Source organism: Enhydra lutris, unplaced genomic scaffold (genome assembly GCF_002288905.1).
Source record: "Enhydra lutris kenyoni isolate GAN:26980312 unplaced genomic scaffold, ASM228890v2 scaffoldscaffold30, whole genome shotgun sequence".
In the NCBI taxonomy this organism is placed as follows: domain Eukaryota; kingdom Metazoa; phylum Chordata; class Mammalia; order Carnivora; family Mustelidae; genus Enhydra; species Enhydra lutris.
In genome coordinates, this window is record NW_019154114.1 from 4,297,071 (window position 1) to 4,314,795 (window position 17,725).

General features: G+C 54.6%; 2 protein-coding genes across 4 annotated transcripts; one reads left to right on the forward strand and one right to left on the reverse strand.

Annotated features, from left to right (window-relative positions):
* Positions 1 to 337: 337 nt before the first annotated feature.
* On the reverse strand, positions 338 to 15,053 carry LOC111153059 (F-box/LRR-repeat protein 3-like). Its single transcript, XM_022511861.1, has 7 exons — positions 14,874 to 15,053; positions 11,130 to 11,231; positions 2,855 to 3,847; positions 1,497 to 1,712; positions 1,222 to 1,365; positions 796 to 1,013; positions 338 to 715 (listed from the first exon to the last, which is right to left on the reverse strand). The coding sequence occupies exons 1-7, from the start codon at positions 15,051 to 15,053 to the stop codon at positions 547 to 549; spliced, it is 2,022 nt and encodes a 673-aa protein (XP_022367569.1). The 3' UTR covers positions 338 to 546.
* Positions 15,054 to 15,169: 116 nt separating this feature from the next.
* On the forward strand, positions 15,170 to 17,722 carry LOC111152916 (transmembrane protein 208). 3 transcript variants are annotated; one of them, XM_022511655.1, is made up of 6 exons: positions 15,170 to 15,285; positions 15,905 to 16,000; positions 16,839 to 16,898; positions 16,977 to 17,113; positions 17,280 to 17,364; positions 17,464 to 17,722. In XM_022511655.1, exons 1-6 carry the CDS (start codon positions 15,280 to 15,282, stop codon positions 17,599 to 17,601), a joined length of 522 nt encoding a protein of 173 aa, XP_022367363.1. In that variant the 5' UTR covers positions 15,170 to 15,279; the 3' UTR covers positions 17,602 to 17,722. The 3 variants fall into 3 exon arrangements, with proteins under 3 accessions (XP_022367363.1, XP_022367364.1, XP_022367362.1); XM_022511656.1 differs by lacking the exon at positions 15,170 to 15,285 and adding an exon at positions 15,341 to 15,679; XM_022511654.1 differs by lacking the exon at positions 15,170 to 15,285 and adding an exon at positions 15,348 to 15,429.
* Positions 17,723 to 17,725: the final 3 nt, after the last annotated feature.

Sequence of the window (17,725 nt, forward strand, 5' to 3'; positions counted from 1 at the left end):
GGGGGGAGGGGGCCCTGTAGTCTGAGAACTTCAGACAAGGAGGTAAGATCTGGAATTTTTAATTTTGTTTGGGTTTACAACAAAGTCTGTGGCTTGGCTTCTAAAGCTTGGTGCTAGTAGGGGCCGGGTGAGCTGCTTACAGGGGACGAGACGAGGTGAGGTGTGGGTCTTGGGTGTGAGAAGTGGGCAGGGCAGGAGGCACAAGGTCTCCTCTGTAGCCCCTGATGCATCCTGGGGGCCTGGCCTCCAGACCCAGGCCTGACCAGGAGAGCAGGAGCTGGCATTTCCAGAGGCCTGTGGCAGCGATGTATAGCTGGGAAGGGCTCCTGCTGGGCTCTAGGGCAGACTGGGGCAGAAAGGCCCCTGGGCTGCCCTGGATTAGCCCTATACCCAGTCCTAGAAAAAGGGGTTTATAGCTTGGGGAAGGGGCTTTGGGGTACATGGTAGAGTGGGGCAGAAGCACAGCGTCAAGCCAGGTCAAGAGGCCAGGGCTGGGTCTTTGGGGACAATGGAGGCTGAGGCCCAGGGTTGGTTACTGACCTGGCCCTAGAGCGTTAAGGTCAGGTCAGCCCCTCCGACATACCGGGACTGGATGCAGGTCACCTGGGGCAGCTGGGCTTGGAGGTGCCTGACGGCAGCCATGCTGATACGAGGGCACATGGCCACATCTAACATCCGGAGCTGCTTGCATGCCTGCCCGATGGTATCCAGGGTTCTGTGGGGAGGCCTCTGATGAGCGCAAGCCAGCGTGGGGACCCAGCCCAGCCCCTGTACCATGGCATCATCAGAACTCACTGCTCTGTGAGCTGTCCGCAGCTGGCCAGGTTGAGGTGCTGCAGCCTGGGCCAGGAGCGGGCTGCCTGGGCCCAGCCCTCATCGCTGAGGAGGCTGCAATGACTTAGCACCAAATGTTCCAGGCTGGGGCAGCCCCTGGCCACGGCCACCAAGCCTTTGTCTGTGAGTGCTGGCAACAGGCTCAGGGACAGCCGCCTCAGCTCGGGGAACTGGAGCACCTGCAAGGATGGGGGTGAGGAGTGGGGGTGGGTAGAGTATGGCATTGGAGCCCAGAGGCCTTCCAGGCTCTCCCACCCCTAGCCAGAGGAATGGCCATACGTGGCAGAAGCCAAAGAGAATGGGTCATTTTCTAAGCAAAAAACGGGTTGGCCTGGGCCTGGCTCTGGTGCCAGGATCCTTGGTCTATTCACACCCCCAGGCCCACACCTTGGCCAAACTGGCATCAGTAAGTTTGCTGCAGGCTGTGAGGTCCAACTCCTGCAGGGTCCGCAGCATGAGCAGTGACGGGCCCTGTGGCTGGGCAGAAGGGTCCTTGGGGACCGAGGCCTGATGGTCCAGCTCTTGATGTAGCTGCGGGAAGAAGCACCTGCTTCTCAGGTTCCTCCTGAGTTTGGCCCTCAAATGCTCCTAGAGAGAGACACTTAGGAGGGGCAGGAGGGCAGCTGAGTCCAGGGACCACCACCCCCTTCCCTGACCTGCACCTGGGGCTCCTGCGCAGGCTCCTCACTTGGTTCTCCCAGCCCCAGTAGACCCCAGTCTTGGAGCTCCGTGCACCAGGCCAGACGCAGGACAGAGAGATGGGTTAGGCAGGTGCAGATGGCCTGCACGGTCCTATTGGTGAGGGCCACACAGGAGGACAAGTCTAGCACCCTGAGGCTCAGGCCCAGCACTGGGATCAGGGAGAACACTGAGGCGTCCTAGGAGGGAAGTGGAGAAGGGAGAGACCAATGGGAAGGCAGCTTGTGCAGGTGTCCCTAGGAAGGTTCTGCGGACGTTCCAGCCCCACAGGCAACAGGGAGCTACCAGATGGTCCGTGGAGGGAAGCAACCATGTCCCTGTCTGGTAACAGGTAGGTGCGGGACACCAGGAGGAGTTTGCCGGAGGCCCAAGGCCTAGACTGTCTGCAGTGGGAAGGGTGCAGGTGCAAGTTTCTAAAGTATCTGTTGTGCCTGTGTGCCCAGGCCCTGCGGAAGTTGTGGGCGGAGGCAGCCTTCTGGCCGCAGCTTAGTGGATCATGGATAGACACCTGGCCCTAGCTGAGCCAATCAGGTATGCTCCCTCCAGAATTTGAAGCAGAACGTGAGGTCACAGTGGGGGTAGGGCTGCCACCTGCCAGGAGCAGGAGCTAAAGGCAGAGTAGAGAAAGCTGGTTTTTAAAGAGGTTTGTAAGAGACACAAGAACGCGGGGCCCCGGGGAGAGCAGCTAGGAGACACATCGGGCTGATGGGAAAATGAACCGGGGGCAAGGGAAACGGTTGTGGAGGAAAGAATGAGAGACGGTTTTCAGGCTGGGAATGCCCTGTGCACACTGAGAGGTTGAAGGAATAATCCCCTGAAGAGGGAGGGACTGACACTGCCAAGTTAGGGACTCCACGCAGAGGGACGGGGCTGAGCCCTGTTGAAGGGACCGGCCGCAGCCAGGACATGACCATGACTCCCACAGCACATTCCCTTCTGTCAGACCGTGCCGAGCAACCTCCTTGTGTAACCTCAGTATCCATTCCCTGCAGAACCCCCTCTCTTGTCTTCCCTGCCTCCAGAACACCCGCCATCAGTGCCCCTACCCAGACTACAGGGGTCACGGAGCGCTTAGTGTGCCAGCTCGTGGGCTGGGCCAGCCTGGTCCCTTGGACCTCCTCTGTCTGGGCCCACAGTAGGGGGTGAGGGGAGGAGTGCCTGCAGGAGCACTGTCTTTCCAGGCTCCTTTCCCCTTGTGTCCTCAGTTCCTTTCTCATCGCTGTTGCTTGGACATCGATACTGGGCAGTGCCTCCCTGCTGCCACGGGTGCAGCTCCCCCAGCCCCAGCCCTGCAGAGGAAGGAAGGGGAGGGTGTGCTCACCTTGAGAGAGGAGCAGTAAGCCAGGCTGAGGGAGGCTAAGGGGGCTGGAGCCCTGTGCCCTGAACCCAGGGCCTGGGCCAGGCCCTGCCCGCTCACCAGACAGCACTCTGCTAGGTCCAGGCTGCGCAGTTCCCGCAGCCCCCCCAGCGCTGTGCATCCCGCGTCCGTCAGCCGCTGCAGCTTCCTTAGGCGGAGGCACCACAGGTGCCCCAGGCCCCGGCCGATGGCCAGGAGTGCGCCGTCGGCCAGTTCTGAGCAGCCGCTGAGATCCAGGGAGGTCAGGCCCGACTGCAGACGGCACAGGGCGGTCACAGCCTCTGTGGAGAGGTCCTGGCAGCCGTGCAGCCTCAGCTCCTGCAGCTGCAGCCCGGCCACCCCGCCCAGGGCCTTCAGGGCCTCGGGGAGCAAGCCAGTACCGCTCAGGTCCAGGGCGTGCAGCCTACCGGCCCTCTCCTTCACGAATCGCAGCAGGTTGTGGAAGGAGAGCTGGGAGGGGGAGGAATCTGGGGGGCCAAAGGAGCCCCGGGCTGGGCGTAGTTCAAAAGTGAGGTGACAGTAGGCCAAAGAGAGGCGCTCCAGGTTGGGGGCACAGCTGCTGAGCCTGTTGAAACTGAGGTCGGTCAGGTCCCGCAGGCCAGGCAAGTTGAGCTCACACAGGCCACGCAACACCTGCCGGACCCGCTGCGCCGTCTCGGGCTGCGCGAGCAGTGTGCCCGATGTGAAGAGGCTATGGCAGCCACTGAGGTCAAGGCTACGCAGGGCCGGGCAGCCCAGGATCAAGGCCACAAAGGAGGCCTCCGTGGGGCTGCCCCCACTGAGGCACAAACTCTGCAGGTGGGGGCCCAAGTGGTAGGCGACAGACTCCAGCACCTGTTGCGAAGCTGGCGAGCCATCCAGGCTGGTCAGGCCGATGCAGGTGACGCCCCTGAGGCCCAGGCTCTTGATGACCGGGAGGGAGGCGGAGGACACGGGGATGTTGTACTGCACATTTGTCTAAGGGGCGGCAGCAGGAATGGAGTTAGCCCTCTTGCCTCCGAGGGGCTGGCCATCAGGTCTGGCGGCCAGTCACTGGCTTGTCAGGGAAGGGCCCCGTCACAGTGAGGACCCACTGTGGTGTGCGGTGTCATGTGTGGTTGAGGGGGTACTGGTGGGAAGTGGGAGGTGGGAAGACAAGTCACTCTGGGGCTCAAAGGAAGTGACTGTGAAGGGAGGGCAGGAAGGTTATCGACAGATGGGATTGGATGCCTGTGGACGGGTGGGGAAGGGTGGGGAGCGGGCATGCTGGGCGCAGGGGGCTGGGGTGGCCTGGAGGAGGGCCAGCAAAGCTCCCTGGGGCAGAGGGACTAAGTGTGCTGGATCCCAAACTTTGGGACCTTCCGAAGGTGGCCCTGAGACCCGTGGCCTCGGTTCCTTCTGCAGGGAGTCAGCTCAGCATTATCTAAGCAACCAGCCTCCCCCCACTTTTTCCAGAGACTATAAATAGCCCTCAGAACAGCTGAGGGCATTAAGAAGCAAAGCAGTTGTCACTTCCCACTGCCGTGGGTGGCCCAGGTGCCAGAGGCCTAGGGCAGGCAGTGAGGCCTAGGTCCCCTGGTGGCCTGAGTAGCTCAGCCACTTGAGTGTTTGTGAAAAGGGGTGTGTGTGTGGTGCGTGTGTGTGTGCGTGCACGTACGCGTGTGTGCACATAGGGGTGCACCAATGTGTGTGGGCCCTGCAGGCTCCAGAGTTCAAGATGTGCTTGTGATTCCTGGGGCTTGTCTCTGGGGAGTCTATATTATCTGTCCAGGGAAGCAAGGAGAAGCCTTCCATTTCTGTGGGCAGAAGCTAAGGGAATGAATCTTGAGGTGCCAAGAGTATGGGGCTGGCCCTGCTGTAGGGCAACAGGAGAACGAGAGTGGGGTGGGGGGTGTCCATGACTGATGTGGGGTGGAGCCTGGTGGCGAGCTCAGGGCTAGGTTGAGGCGGGGAGAGCCTGGCTTGTCTAGGAGTTTGGGGAGCCCCCGTTTCCATAGACTTGTCCCTGATTTTGTGCCAGAGGGAAGTTATAGCAGGTGTGGGGGAGGTGGAGGAGGGTTTGGCTTCTTCTCTACCCCTGACGGATGGCCAGGCCACAGGCAAGCAGTACTCAAAGGCTGTTTCAATACATCATCGTGATCCTGACACAGGAAGGCAAGCTCTCAAAAAACCTGTCCTGTCGGTTACTGCGAGAACAAGCTGGTGTCCCCTGCTTCTGCCCCACGAAACGTCATCAGAAGGGATTCAGAAAGGTAGGATGACACATAAGGTGCATGCCTGCAAGATACTTATCAGCAGGATTCTCCCAGGAAGACACATGAAGCCCATTCCTGGGTGGAGAAACCAGGCTGACTTCTGCCAGAGAGAGAAGCAGCTCCCTGTGGCTGTCGTCATGGAAGGAGTGTGTGGTAAGAAATGGGGGCCGGCTCCCGACCACTTCCACAGGAATGAGGGGTCAAGCCAGGCCCCCTGTCCAGACCCCATTCCCATTCCCAGGATGTGGTCATTGCAGACTAAAGGTGCACTTGCCGCAGCTCCCCCTCGTGGACACTGGGAGGCAGTGGGGGTGGGAACCCCATGGGCCTGGCTCGGCGAGGGTAATTGAAGGGGATGAAAAGATCAGAGGGGAAAGGTTTGAGAAAGAAAGGCTAAAGCTGGCTGCCAACAGAGGGGCCAGTCCAAGGATGGAGAGTGAGCCGTGGCTGCAGGTGCAGAGCAGGGCCCGTTGCTGAAGCAGCACTGCCCCTGCCCTCATGTCGTGTCCCCCACTCCCATCCCCACCTCCCAGGCTCCACCAGCTGCTGTCCTTCTTTGCCTTCCTTCCTGAGCCTTGGAGGCCAGGAAATGTTCTCATGTTCTCTCCCTCTCCCACTGCCTCCCTATGAACAAGGTAGGTGAACAACTGAGGGGGAGGGCGCTGGCAGTCAGCCTAGAGGCCAAGTCCAAGGGCAGACTAGTGGCAGGAAAACCCACCAAACTCAGGGGCGGGGCCTGGTCTGAAGGACTTCCAGCGGCTATTGAGAGAGAGAGAGAGAGAGAGAGAGAGAGAGAGAGAGAGAGAGTGTGTGTGTGTGTGTGTGTGTTGAGATCTGAGACCGCCTCCCTGCTCCCCATTGTTTTTCTTGATGGGGAGGGGGCAGCCTCTAAGCCATCAGCCAGGTAGTCTGCCCTGGACTCAGTGTGCAGCGCCCAGGAGCAGCCCTTTAGGGATATTGATCGTTTGCGGGGAGCAGAGCAGCAAGCAGAAGCAGCACGCTCCTGGGTCACTGCGGTCTCTAGCCCCAACGTAGGAAGGTCCCCCTCCCTAGGCCCTAGGCAGATGCTTCTGGAGCTCCAAAGGAGGACTGCAACGTTATCTGCTCCAGCTTCAGCTGCCCTATTCACAGAGAAGCCAACCAGCCCCCATTTCGTCCTTTTCCAGAGCTGGCCTCTTAGGACTAGATGCTAAATCATTTGGGAAATGCCCCAAATCTGCTAAAATGGACACATAGCCCTTGAATATGAGAGACCAGGCTTCCACTGCACCTCACGAAGCCCTGAGCTGCAATGGCAACCTTGTGTGCAGGCTTGGAAAGCCATCTGCTAGAGGAATGGCTCTCCTGTTTGCTGGCACAGGAATCCAAAGCTAACATGCCTGTTCTCCAGAAGAAAATATATGCCCTGGAACCCAGGGGCTTTGGTCTCTAGAGAGGAATTAGACCTTGGGGGTCATTTCCAGAGGCTCCTCTGGGCCTCTGTAAATACCCCCAGGCAGGAGAAGGGAGTGGAGGGCAGAAGCTGAGCTGTCTGGAGTTCTTCACAGTGACCAGCCCAGTGGCAGGCAACCAGGGCTCTCCCCGAAATGGGCAGAGCGTGCGTGCGTGCGTGCGTGTGTGTGTGTGTGTGTGTGTGTGTGTGTGTGTGTGTGTGTCTGGGGGAAGGTTCTGCCTTTGTCTACCTTCTTATTTGAGAAGAGATAGGATTAAGTGGGAGCAAGTCAGGGGGACTAAGAAGTCACCCATCCAGCATCCTAGCCTGGCCTGGTGAGGCGCACACCCCAGCCGTGCCTTGGTGAGCCGGAATCCTTGGCGGCACCAAGGAAGTGCTAATTTCTTAACCACCTGCCCATATCTGGGCCCTGGGAGATGGTTCCTACTAGTAAATCCTACAAATTGCTCTCTGGGACATGGTGGTGGTGGGATGTCAGCAGAGCCCCAGATGCCCTGTACCTGTGGCCTGTCCTTCGAGGGCTCCCAGCCCAGGTGGGGCTGAGTTCTGCTGAGACACCAAACAGGTCTCGGCGTCTGGAGCTCACAGTTAGCTGGAACAGCCCGAGGGCTGACATGGTGGCGGACTCCACCATCTCAAACTCCGCCCTCCACCTCACTCTGCTATCCCATTCCAGTCTACTCCTGACTGCCCACTTTGGTTTTCCCCTCTCCTTCTTGGCTGGACTCCAAGAATCTCTCTCCTGATTCTCTCTTCTTGGGGTCCTGGGGCCCTGCCCCCGTCATGCTACTGTGCCCATTCTTCTTGCCTTGCCAAGATGAGACTGCTGCCTCTTCTGGGTCTGTGCTAAGCGTACAGAATTCTGCCCATGGAAGCCATAGTCTTCCCTCTTGTCTCCCCCACTACCACCTCCTCCCCTGGCTCTCTTCCCCTCTGTCTCAAGGTTCTCTCCAAGCCCACCATTCTCTCTAGTCCCTGATGCAAGGGCAGCACTGTCCCCTTACTCTGACATTCTCAGAATTCTCAGAGACGAAGTGTTCTGTTTCAAAAAGAAGCCAAAGTCATCAAGTGGGGAAGGCCCTCCCTTTGCCATGTTCACATCTGCCAGCCAGCTCCCCTAACCACCTTCCCTCTCCAGGTCCTGGTCCCCTTCTCTCGACCTGCTGGGCCTGCTCCCGGCTTCTGGCATAGGAACGGGCAGCCCCTGCCTTTCCACTGCTTCTTCCTCAGTTTACAAATACCTCAGGGTCATAACTAACAAAAGGCCTCCCTTGATCCTGCCCCACCCCCCACCACTCCTGCTTCTCCCCTTTCGTCTGTCCGCAGGCCTCCTGGAAGCACGTGGGCCTGCCCACACCATGCTCACCACCTTGTTAGACCTCTTGCCTCACCCACTCACCCCTCCATCACTCCCCCATGGGACCTCTCATTCCTGGCAACAGCTCCCCCTCAGCCAAGTCACCAACATCTGGGGGCTCCTCTGCAGACCTCCCACAAGTGTCCTTTCTGCCGTGCCACCTGCTGTGGATGGCCAGTCTCCCCCACGCTCTCTCCCACTGGGTGTTCTGTGGCTCTGCCTGCCTGGCTCTCCTTCCTACCTTCTAGCCTGCTCCCCATCAGCCTCTTTTGGGGCCACCAAAGAAGAGAGAGACCCAGTCCATAGAGGAGTGAGTTCTTTACTGTACATTCTGCCCCCCCACACACACACCACACACACACCCCTCCCTGATCTTTTCATTCCCTTGAATCACCTTCCCTACCCACTGGGATGGGTCGTCCCACTCTCCTTAAATCTGAGACAGGGAGCCAGGCCCTTGGGGTTCCCACACCCCACTGCCTCCCGGTGTGCGCACACACGCGCACGTGCATGCACACACACATGCGCATGCATACACTCTCCGCTGCACCCTGGCAGACTGCACTCCAACACATCCCAACTTCTTTATTTGCAGTCCACATCTTTTTCCAGAACACAGAGCCTGGGACCTCGCCAGATACATGGATGCAACATACTTCCTTCTAAATTCACTGTCTGATCCCCTAGTGCAGCACCCCTACTCACTCTTCTTAGCTCAGGCTTCCCTCCCTCTCACTACCTGTTCTCAAGCAGTGGAGGAGTGCCGTGCCAACCCCAGCCCTGCAGCCTGAGTGGCCAGCCCAGGGCCCGGCACAGACAGCCAGCATCCCTGTCTGAGGGAGTGAGGCCCTCTGAGCAGCTCTGGTAACTCTCTTGCTTCCTTCTGCCCTGTGACTATTCCAAGCCTCTGTGCTGAGGCCTTGGCCTCTACCTTTCTTGTCACGCCCCAAGACAACATGGCCTCCAAATTCACCCAGCAAAGAGGTCACTAGCCTCAGAGGAACTTCCTCAGCAAACCGTTCCACACTGCCACCCACTCCCCTCCATGTCCCAAGCCAGAGAGGTGCCATCCTCCCGACCCGAGCCCAGGCCAGGCCTTCTATCACCCCAGGTGGCATCTGCCCTTTCTCCTGTCTCTGCTTCCAGCATTCACATTCATCCCTCCTCTGTGACTCTCCTCAGCATACGAACACATTTGAAATTTATCACAACGAAAATCCTTTGTGGAGTCCCCTCAACCTGTCATTACTGCCCTATTTGTTTCCTTCCTCTCATGGGGAAGTTTCTTGCAAAGGAGGTCACTCTCTACAAGCCCTTTCTTATCTCATTCACTCTTCCACCCACCTGGCTTTTGCCCCCAGATGCCAAATGTTGCTGAAGTCACTGGGGACCTCCCTGGACATCAGACATCAGGGACACTATCTGTTCTTTATCTTCTGGACTCTTCATGGGATTTGACACTGTCAGTCATCCACTCACGACACTGTAAATGCTCTCCACTTTTGATCCCTGGTACTTCCTCTGGAGGGGCCTCCTCCCTTCCACGCCCTTGGACTGGTTTACTCTCCTGGGGTATTCTGCAGCCCGCTGTTCCTATGGCTTTTCACCTGCTTTCTGGGGGATGTTGCTTGGATCCATGGTTTCAAGCTCCACCCACTCCTGAATGGTACCCAACTCTGCATTTATTACCAAGACCCTTCTCTTGAATTCCTCACACAGAAACCCAATGACCAACTGCATCTCACCATCTAGATGTCTCACACTTCAAATTTTCAACAAGTCCAAATCAAATTGCTTTAAACACTGAGCTCAATGACACTGGATAGATCACGTGACAACAGACCCTACTTATATATACACATTTAATATGTGACAGAGGAGGAGTCCCACGCAGCAGGGAAGGAGAAGAGTATATATAAATGGTATTAGGGCTCTTTGAAAACTAATCAGTTTAGCTTCTTACCTGAGAGAATAGATCAAAATGACCTTTACAATTAAAAAAATTACTATAAAAATTCAAGCCATGAAACAGAAGAAACACTTGTTGTGAACCTAAAACCTGTCTGAAAAAATAAGTCTAATAAAAAAAAAAAAACAGAAGGGACATCTGAGTGTACATCAAATCATGAAGAAGCAAGGGGTCTCTAAATTTAAAAAGCAGTGGAAGAAATAAGAAAGCAAAAGATGTTCAGAATCAACAACATAGAAATTTAACCTCTGTGTCTCAGAAATAAGCTTGTATCCACAACTCAAATACAGAGGCAAATATGTTAGGAATATATTTCAATAAATATGTAAAAGATTCATCTCTTTAATATATAAAAGGTTCATACAAACAGATAAGAAAAATACTAAGATGCCAATGGTTAAATGGATAAAGAACAGAAATAAACAAGAGAGGGAAATATAAATGGCCAGCTAATGAGAAAACTGTTCAACCTCAGTAGTGATCAAAGAAGTCAGAATGAAAACAAGGAGCTGTCACCACTTGCCTTTCAAACTGTCGCAGATGTCTGCATTCACTTCCAAGATGGGCTGTCTCCCCACATCCCAACTCACCCTCCCCAGTCCACTCAGCACTGGAGTTCTAAGACATCACACCATGTCACTTCTCTGCCTTAATATTCCTTTACAGGCTCTCGGATGGTTAATTGGGCCCCAACACAAGTGCCAGCTTGTGGTCTGACCCGCTCCCCCCCACCCATCTCCCAGCCCTTCTACGCATATCTCAGTTCTAGTCTTAGGGAACTTGTGTGGTCATTTCCAGAACTATTTCACACCTTGGTGCCTTTCCCAGTACTGTCACTGGTTCCTCGGAGACCAACCTTCCCCCTCATCCTATTCCATTGGGAAGCCTTCCTTCCCTGATGCTGCTGGTCTCCTTTGGACGTCCTTCTTCCTGTTCTTGGTGCACCCTTCATTCCAGTGTCACAGCACCAAGCACACGACATCACCAACGCTCATGTACTTGCTTTTCTCCTTCACTGGCCTGTGAGCTCCTTGGGGCAGAGGATTATGTCTTACTCATCTGTAAAGTCCCAGCACTGTACCCAGAGTCAAGTGTGTATGAATGTAACGTATGTATATGTATGCATGGATGAATGAATGAATGAATGGACGACATACAAGCAGGGCCATGAGCAAACTGGAGTGAGAGACAGCTGAGAATGGACCAGGTGAGGCTGGCCACCTTACCTCCCGAAGGGCATTCTGGGCTGCACAGTACCAAGCCCGGCTCACGAGGGAGGCCTCTTTCTGATCTGACAGAGGCAGAAAGCTCAGAATATGTGTGAGCATCTGAGGGAAAAAGACAGGGCATTGGGAACTATTAGAGCTGGGGGTCCTTGGAAACTTCTCCAGCTAATAGTGCAGTCAGTCTGAGGGGACTGGAACACTGGCTTCTAGTTCATCTTGAGTCCTAAGCTTCATGGGGTCTTCACTTCCCCCTCTCTGGCCTCCAGGCATCTCTACTGTGAACAAACCTTTCCTAAGTCTTCCCTGGATGCAAGTTTGTACTGACTGATAAAAAGCAAACTTCCCACTCAGTTTGGTAAAAAGAGCCTGGGCATTAGGACCAGATAAACCTAGTTCAAATCCTTACTCTTATCGACTGACCTCTCTGAGCCTTGTTTTTCCTAATCTGTAAAATGGCAATGGTAGTGAGGTTTAAATGGGTTGTGCTGAGAATTTAATAACATAGTAAAGGGTCGGAGCGCCTGGGTGGCTCAGTTGGTTAAGCATCTGCCTTCGGCTAAGGTCATGATCCCAGCGTCCTGGGATTGAGTCCCGAATTGGGGTTCCTGCTCAGTGGGGAGCCTGCATCTCCCTCCTCCTGCTCTTGTGCTCTAGCTTTTTCACTGTCTCTTTCAAATAAATAGAATCTTAAAAAACGAGACATAGTAAAGTGTCTTGCCTAAGACCTAGGCCAGCAAGTTAGGTATCCTCCTCTGATCTTTGGAAACCATATCCCTTCCTCCTGCCCTCAAAGGTCAGGCTATGGGTCCTCCCTCTTTCCCCATTTTCTCCACTGTCAACTCGCCTTCTCAGCTGGCCGTTATGATCCCCAATAGGACCCAGCTCAGGCCCTCACTGCACCTATGCTCTGTAAGGCTGGGGGTCATGAGGTTGGAGGCCCTACAGGGAACTGGGGAGGGAGTCACTTGTGAGGCCAGGAATGATCTAATATTAACTGTTCTTCTGGAATTTTCCCTCTTGGACTCTTGTGACATTGTTTTTTCTAGAGCTCCACTCTCCAACTCCAAATGCCCTGTTTCTGGAGTCTTCTGTGGCTCCCATGGCTCAGACCTGGTCTTTCAATCTGTTTACTTCCTAGGATAATAAGTTCATTTGCATGGCTTCGACAGTTACCTCTACAGGAAAAACCAACAATTCAGTATCCCCATATTGTCTCACCATTCATGTGCTAGTCTAGTGTTGCCAATTGTCCACAGGATCCATCATCTAAATGTTTTACTATCACTTTCATCTCAACCAAATTCACATTCTCAGTCCAAAACATCCCTTGCTCCCAACGTTCCAGCACCTGAGCTTCAGTGCCACTAGTGCATCTTGCCTGAAGATCCTGATAATACTGCGGACTCTTCATGCTCTTCTGTCTCTTGCTGTCAGATACAGGTGTACAGCACAGGCTTAGGCCAGGATAACTTAGACTCATTCAAATCCCAGCTCTAGGAGCACCTGGGTGGCTCAGTGGGTTAAACCTCTGCCTTCGGCTCAGGTCATGATCTCAGGATCCTGGGATCGAGCGCTGCATCAGGGGCTCTGCTAAGCGGGGAGCCTGCTTCCTCCCCTCTCTCCGCCTGCCTCTCTGCCTACTTGTGATCTCTGTCAAATAAATAAATAAACCTTTAAAAAAACAAAAAACAAACAAATACCAGCTCTACTACTTCCAAGCTGTGGGACCTATGTGACCTCAGGTAAGGTAACCGACCTCTCTGAGCTTCCGTTTCCATTACACACACACACACACACACACACACACACACACACACACACATTATGATGTGCTTGACACTTAGTAGATGTTCCATAAATGCTTGCTGGACTGCTGTTACTAATATTTCTACCTTTGAAATTTTAGCACCTCAGTAGCCCAGATCTTTATCACCACACACCTGGATTCCTTCTACAATCTTCCACCTAACCTCCTTGCCTCCAGGCTCAGCCTTGCTAGTCAATTTGCACACAGTGACAAGGTTAATTTTCCTTAAAAAACAGCTTTTACGGGCACCTGGGTGGCTCAGTGGGTTAAAGCCTCTGCCTTTGGCTCAGGTCATGATCCCAGGGTCCTAGGATCGAGCCCCATGTCAGGCTCTCTGCTCAGAGGGGAGCCAGCTTCCTCCTCTCTCTCTCTCTCTCTCTCTGCCTGTCTCTCTGCCTACTTGTAATCTGTATCTGTCAAATAAATAAATAAATAAATAATAATTAAAAAAACCAAAACAGCTTTTAGTCTTAGCACATCCCTGATGAAAACCTTCAGGGTATCCAGTACTCTCAGGACAAAATCTCCACTCTTGGGTCAACGAGACCCCAAGCAAGACCCTGCCAGGCCCTATGCCTGACTGGACCCCTGACCCCAGAGCTTCCCCAGTTCAGGCTTCCCATTGTCCTACAGCCATACTATGCCTATTAACTTTTGCCTATGTAGGCCTCTTTCCAGGAATGCCTTTCCTTAACCTTGACGTCACCAGCCCATTCTAACCTCTTCTTCCTTTCTTTGATCCCTAACACACAGAAGTTACTTAGCCAATAGTCATTAGATTGAATTAAAGATGGATAGTGCTCTATCTCTATTTTCACCAAAGCCCTCTACCTCAATTTTCACCAAAGGTTTGCCCAGGGAAGGAGAGGGGAAGATAAAGCAGATCACTACTGAAAAGATTGGGGAGAACCGCCTTCTGGGTCAGGAAAGCTAGGCATGGGGAAGAGAACACTGATGAGATTGGGACTGACTAAGCCCCCAACCCCAGGGGGAGGCAGGGAAGCCTGTCTGAGCCAAGTTAAGACAGTGGCCATCCTGTCTTCTGGGGCTCAGCAACCAACCCAAAAAAGCAACAGGAGAGGGCAATAAACTGTCCTCACTGAGGGGAGGGAGCATGGCTCTTTGAGTTGAGAAAGGGGGTAGCTTTTCTAGAGGAAAGAGGAGGCAATGGTAAGGATGGAGCCACCATCCCATTAACCCGATCCTAAGGGGCTACTACTAGAGATATGACTGGTTATTCCTGGGATCTATGTAGTAGACATCCTTTGGTGCCCAGGAGATAATGGATGCCATGGCAGGTGGCTAAAGGAGGTAGAAGCTGTCCTATTCTTGCTAAGGGGAAGAAGCACCGTTCCAGGGCTGATGAGGAAAGGGTGACTTGTCTCCCGTGGACCAAGGGAGGGGGCTGCCAACTTTCAAAGCAAAAGGGACAGAGAGGCCATCCCCAAGAGCCCCTGGGAACAAAAATCTATTCTCTCTCTCTGGCCAGTGGCGGCAGAGTGGCCTTGCTCCAAGCTAAGGAAAAGGAGCAAACATCCCATTGGGTGAAGGAGGTAGGGACAGCCATCACTACGGACTGAGGGAGTGGGGAGAAGCCCTGTCCTAGGCGAAGTAATCCAGCGACTGTGCCCGGAGTTGATGGAAGGGTCAGTCTGTCTCCCACCGCCAGGGGGATGGGGCAGCCGTCTTTCTGGGCAGAGGGAATGATCATCCCAAGGGGCCAAGGAGGATAAGATCGGTTACCCTTCGGGGACGACGGGATGGAACGGACATCTTCCAGAACTGAGGGGGAGGGGTGGCCATCTCTTGAGAAGGGGGTAGGCAGAGACCCTGTCCTCGCTGAGGTGACACGACAGCCATCTCCTGGGGCCGATGGGTAAGGAGAGAATGGTTTCCCCAAGCTAAGGGGACGGGATGGCCCAAGGCGGGGCCGTTACCCACAGCTTGCAGGTCCTGCGATCTCGACCTCTCGGGCAAGTAGTTTCCGCCAGGCGGGCGGAGCCAGGCGAGCTGTCTGACAGCCCCTCCCCACAACCTGGGACCCCGAGGGCGGAGCCTGTCCCAAGCCGGGCCTCAGGGCGGCCTCCTCTCACCTCCAGGGGCAGCGACTCCGCCATCGCATCCCTGCCGCCTCCGCCCCCATGCAAGGCCTTCTGGGAAGTGTAGTCTTACCGACTCTGGGTGCGGGGAGGGACTGGGAAGGAAGTGGACCCTCCCCACTTCCGTCACGGTTGTGACGATTTGCGTCTGCACCGGAAGTGCCTGTACTGCCGATGTGGTACTTACTGACCACAGTTTCGGTTGCTCTCCCTTGTTTTCCTCGCTGGTTGTTTGCGTCGCGCCATGGCGGTAAGGAGGGCGGATAGGGCGGGGTTCGCAACGGCAGAGGATTCCCGGGTCCGGGAGACTAAAAACAGAGGAAGGACATCGAAGGAAGCGGATCTGCCAGAGGGGGGCGCCATGCAGTGGCCAGACCATTCTAGAGATAGCGGGGTAGGGGGAATGGAGCGGCCCACTGCCATAGCAGAAGTAGTGCGGGAGGGGAGTGGGCGTCAGTACCAGATTGTACCAGACCTGATAGGAGACCTTAGGGGCTTGTGAAACGGGTGGGCGTCAGTCAAGATCTGGAGGGGCGCACTATTCAGTGCCACTCAGGAGCTCCCCTTGAAGGGGTAGTCAGCCCAAAGCTGGGTCTCAGCAGGAGAGCTGGGAGATAATCAGCCTAGTGTTGGATTGTTCCAGGGTGAGCAGGAGGCGATCATCGGTAAAGGTGTTGCACAGATAGTGTCAGCCCTAAACAGGGTGGACTGGAGGAGGGGTGGGCATCCCAAGGATTGTGCTAGATTTAAGCACCATGGGGACCTGGCTTAGGTGCAGGTCTAATTCTGTACCTGACCAGACTGGGGAGGAGGGTGAGGAGGACCCTGGCTGAGGAGGGCTCTGACAGCATCTTACCATCCCTCTGTAGCCCAAGGGCAAAGTGGGCACGAGAGGGAAGAAGCAGATATTTGAAGAGAACAAAGAGACTCTGAAGTTCTATCTGCGAATCATACTGGGGGCCAATGTAAGTACCTACCTCTTTGCCTACCCTAGATCCCACAGTCAGCTCTGGTGTGTGGGGTAGGGGTGGGTGGTGTGTGACAGCCATGTGTAGTTTTCAAAACTGGAATTGAAAAGAAATGAAAATGGGCCACCTGGGTGGTTCGGTTGTTAAGCGTCCGCCTTCAGCTCAGGTCATGATCCCAAGGTCCTGGGATCAAGCCCCGAGTTGGTCTCCCCACTCTGTGAGAAGCCTGCTTCTCCCTCTCCCACTCCCGTTGCTTGTGTTCTTTCTCTCGCTGTCTCTCTCTGTCAAATAAATAAAATCTTTTTTTAAAAGATTTTATTTATTTATTTGAAAGAGATCACAAGTAGGCAGAGGGGGGGCGGCAAGCAGGCTTCCCGCTTAGCAGAGCCCCCAGTGTGGTGCACCCTGAGATCATGACCTGAGCCGAAGGCAGAGGCTTAACCCACTGAGCTACCCAGGCCCCCCTAAATAAATAAAATCTTAGAAAAAAAAAGAAAAGAAAAAGGAAAAAAGAAATGAGAATGGATCTGGGCACAAAGAAAGTGCCGAGTAGTCAAAACAAAACAAAATAAAAAATGAGAGGAGGGTTTGAGAGTCAGATGGACTTGAGCCCAGTCCATCCCACCCCAGATACACAGGGCCTTCTTTCTTGGGCTGACATATCAGAGGGAATTCTGGGTGCTCAGAACTCAGGGAACAGACCCCTTTCACCCACCAACCCTAAGAGAAACAACTGTCTCTTTCCACAGCCTGGCCTAACTCTTGGTCAGAGTCAAGGAAAGCCCGTGGTTTAGGGTATCTTTTGATCACAGCCTGATCGTATATCTGCTTACAGGCCATTTACTGTCTTGTGACCTTGGTGTTCTTCTACTCATCTGCCTCATTTTGGGCCTGGGTAAGTGTCCCCTATCCTGGGAAGTGGATAAGCTTATAGGATTTCTGGCTAGCCTTTGATACCATTCTTTTTCTGCAGATGGCCCTGGCCTTTAGTCTGGCAGTATATGGGGCCAGCTACCACTCTATGAGCTCGATGGCACGGGCAGCCTTTTCTGAGGATGGGGCCCTGATGGATGGTGGAATGGACCTCAACATGGAGCAGGGCATGGCAGAGTGAGTGTCCCCCGCTGCCAGCCCAGGTGAGCGGCCCCAGGGCTGGGGTGTTGGGGCCCAGATAGCCCAAGACCCACAACTGCCTGCAACTTGAAGAGGGTAGAAGGGAGATGAACTGGGGCCCATGTACTATTTTTGGCCCTTTCAGCCTCCCTTCTATCCACAGGCACCTTAAAGATGTGATCCTACTGACAGCCATCGTGCAAGTGCTCAGCTGCTTCTCCCTCTACATCTGGTCCTTCTGGCTTCTGGTGCGTGGCTTGTAGGGCTTCCAGGAGGGGGCTGGAGCATCTAACCCTTCCCTTCTTTCATTTCCTGTGCCTGGCTTCAAGTTCCCTTTTCTGTCCTAGGCTCCAGGCCGGGCCCTTTATCTCCTCTGGGTGAATGTGCTGGGTCCTTGGTTCACGGCAGACAGTGGCACCCCAGCACCAGAGCACAATGAGAAACGGCAGCGCCGACAGGAGCGGCGGCAGATGAAGCGATTATAGCGAGTGACATTTTGGCCACAGGCTGCATGGCCCCCTGCCAGGAGCAAGGAGGGCCTAGTCCAGGGCCCAGAAGCAGTCTAAGGTATAGGATTGTTGAATAAATGGCTCAGAATGTGGCTAATGG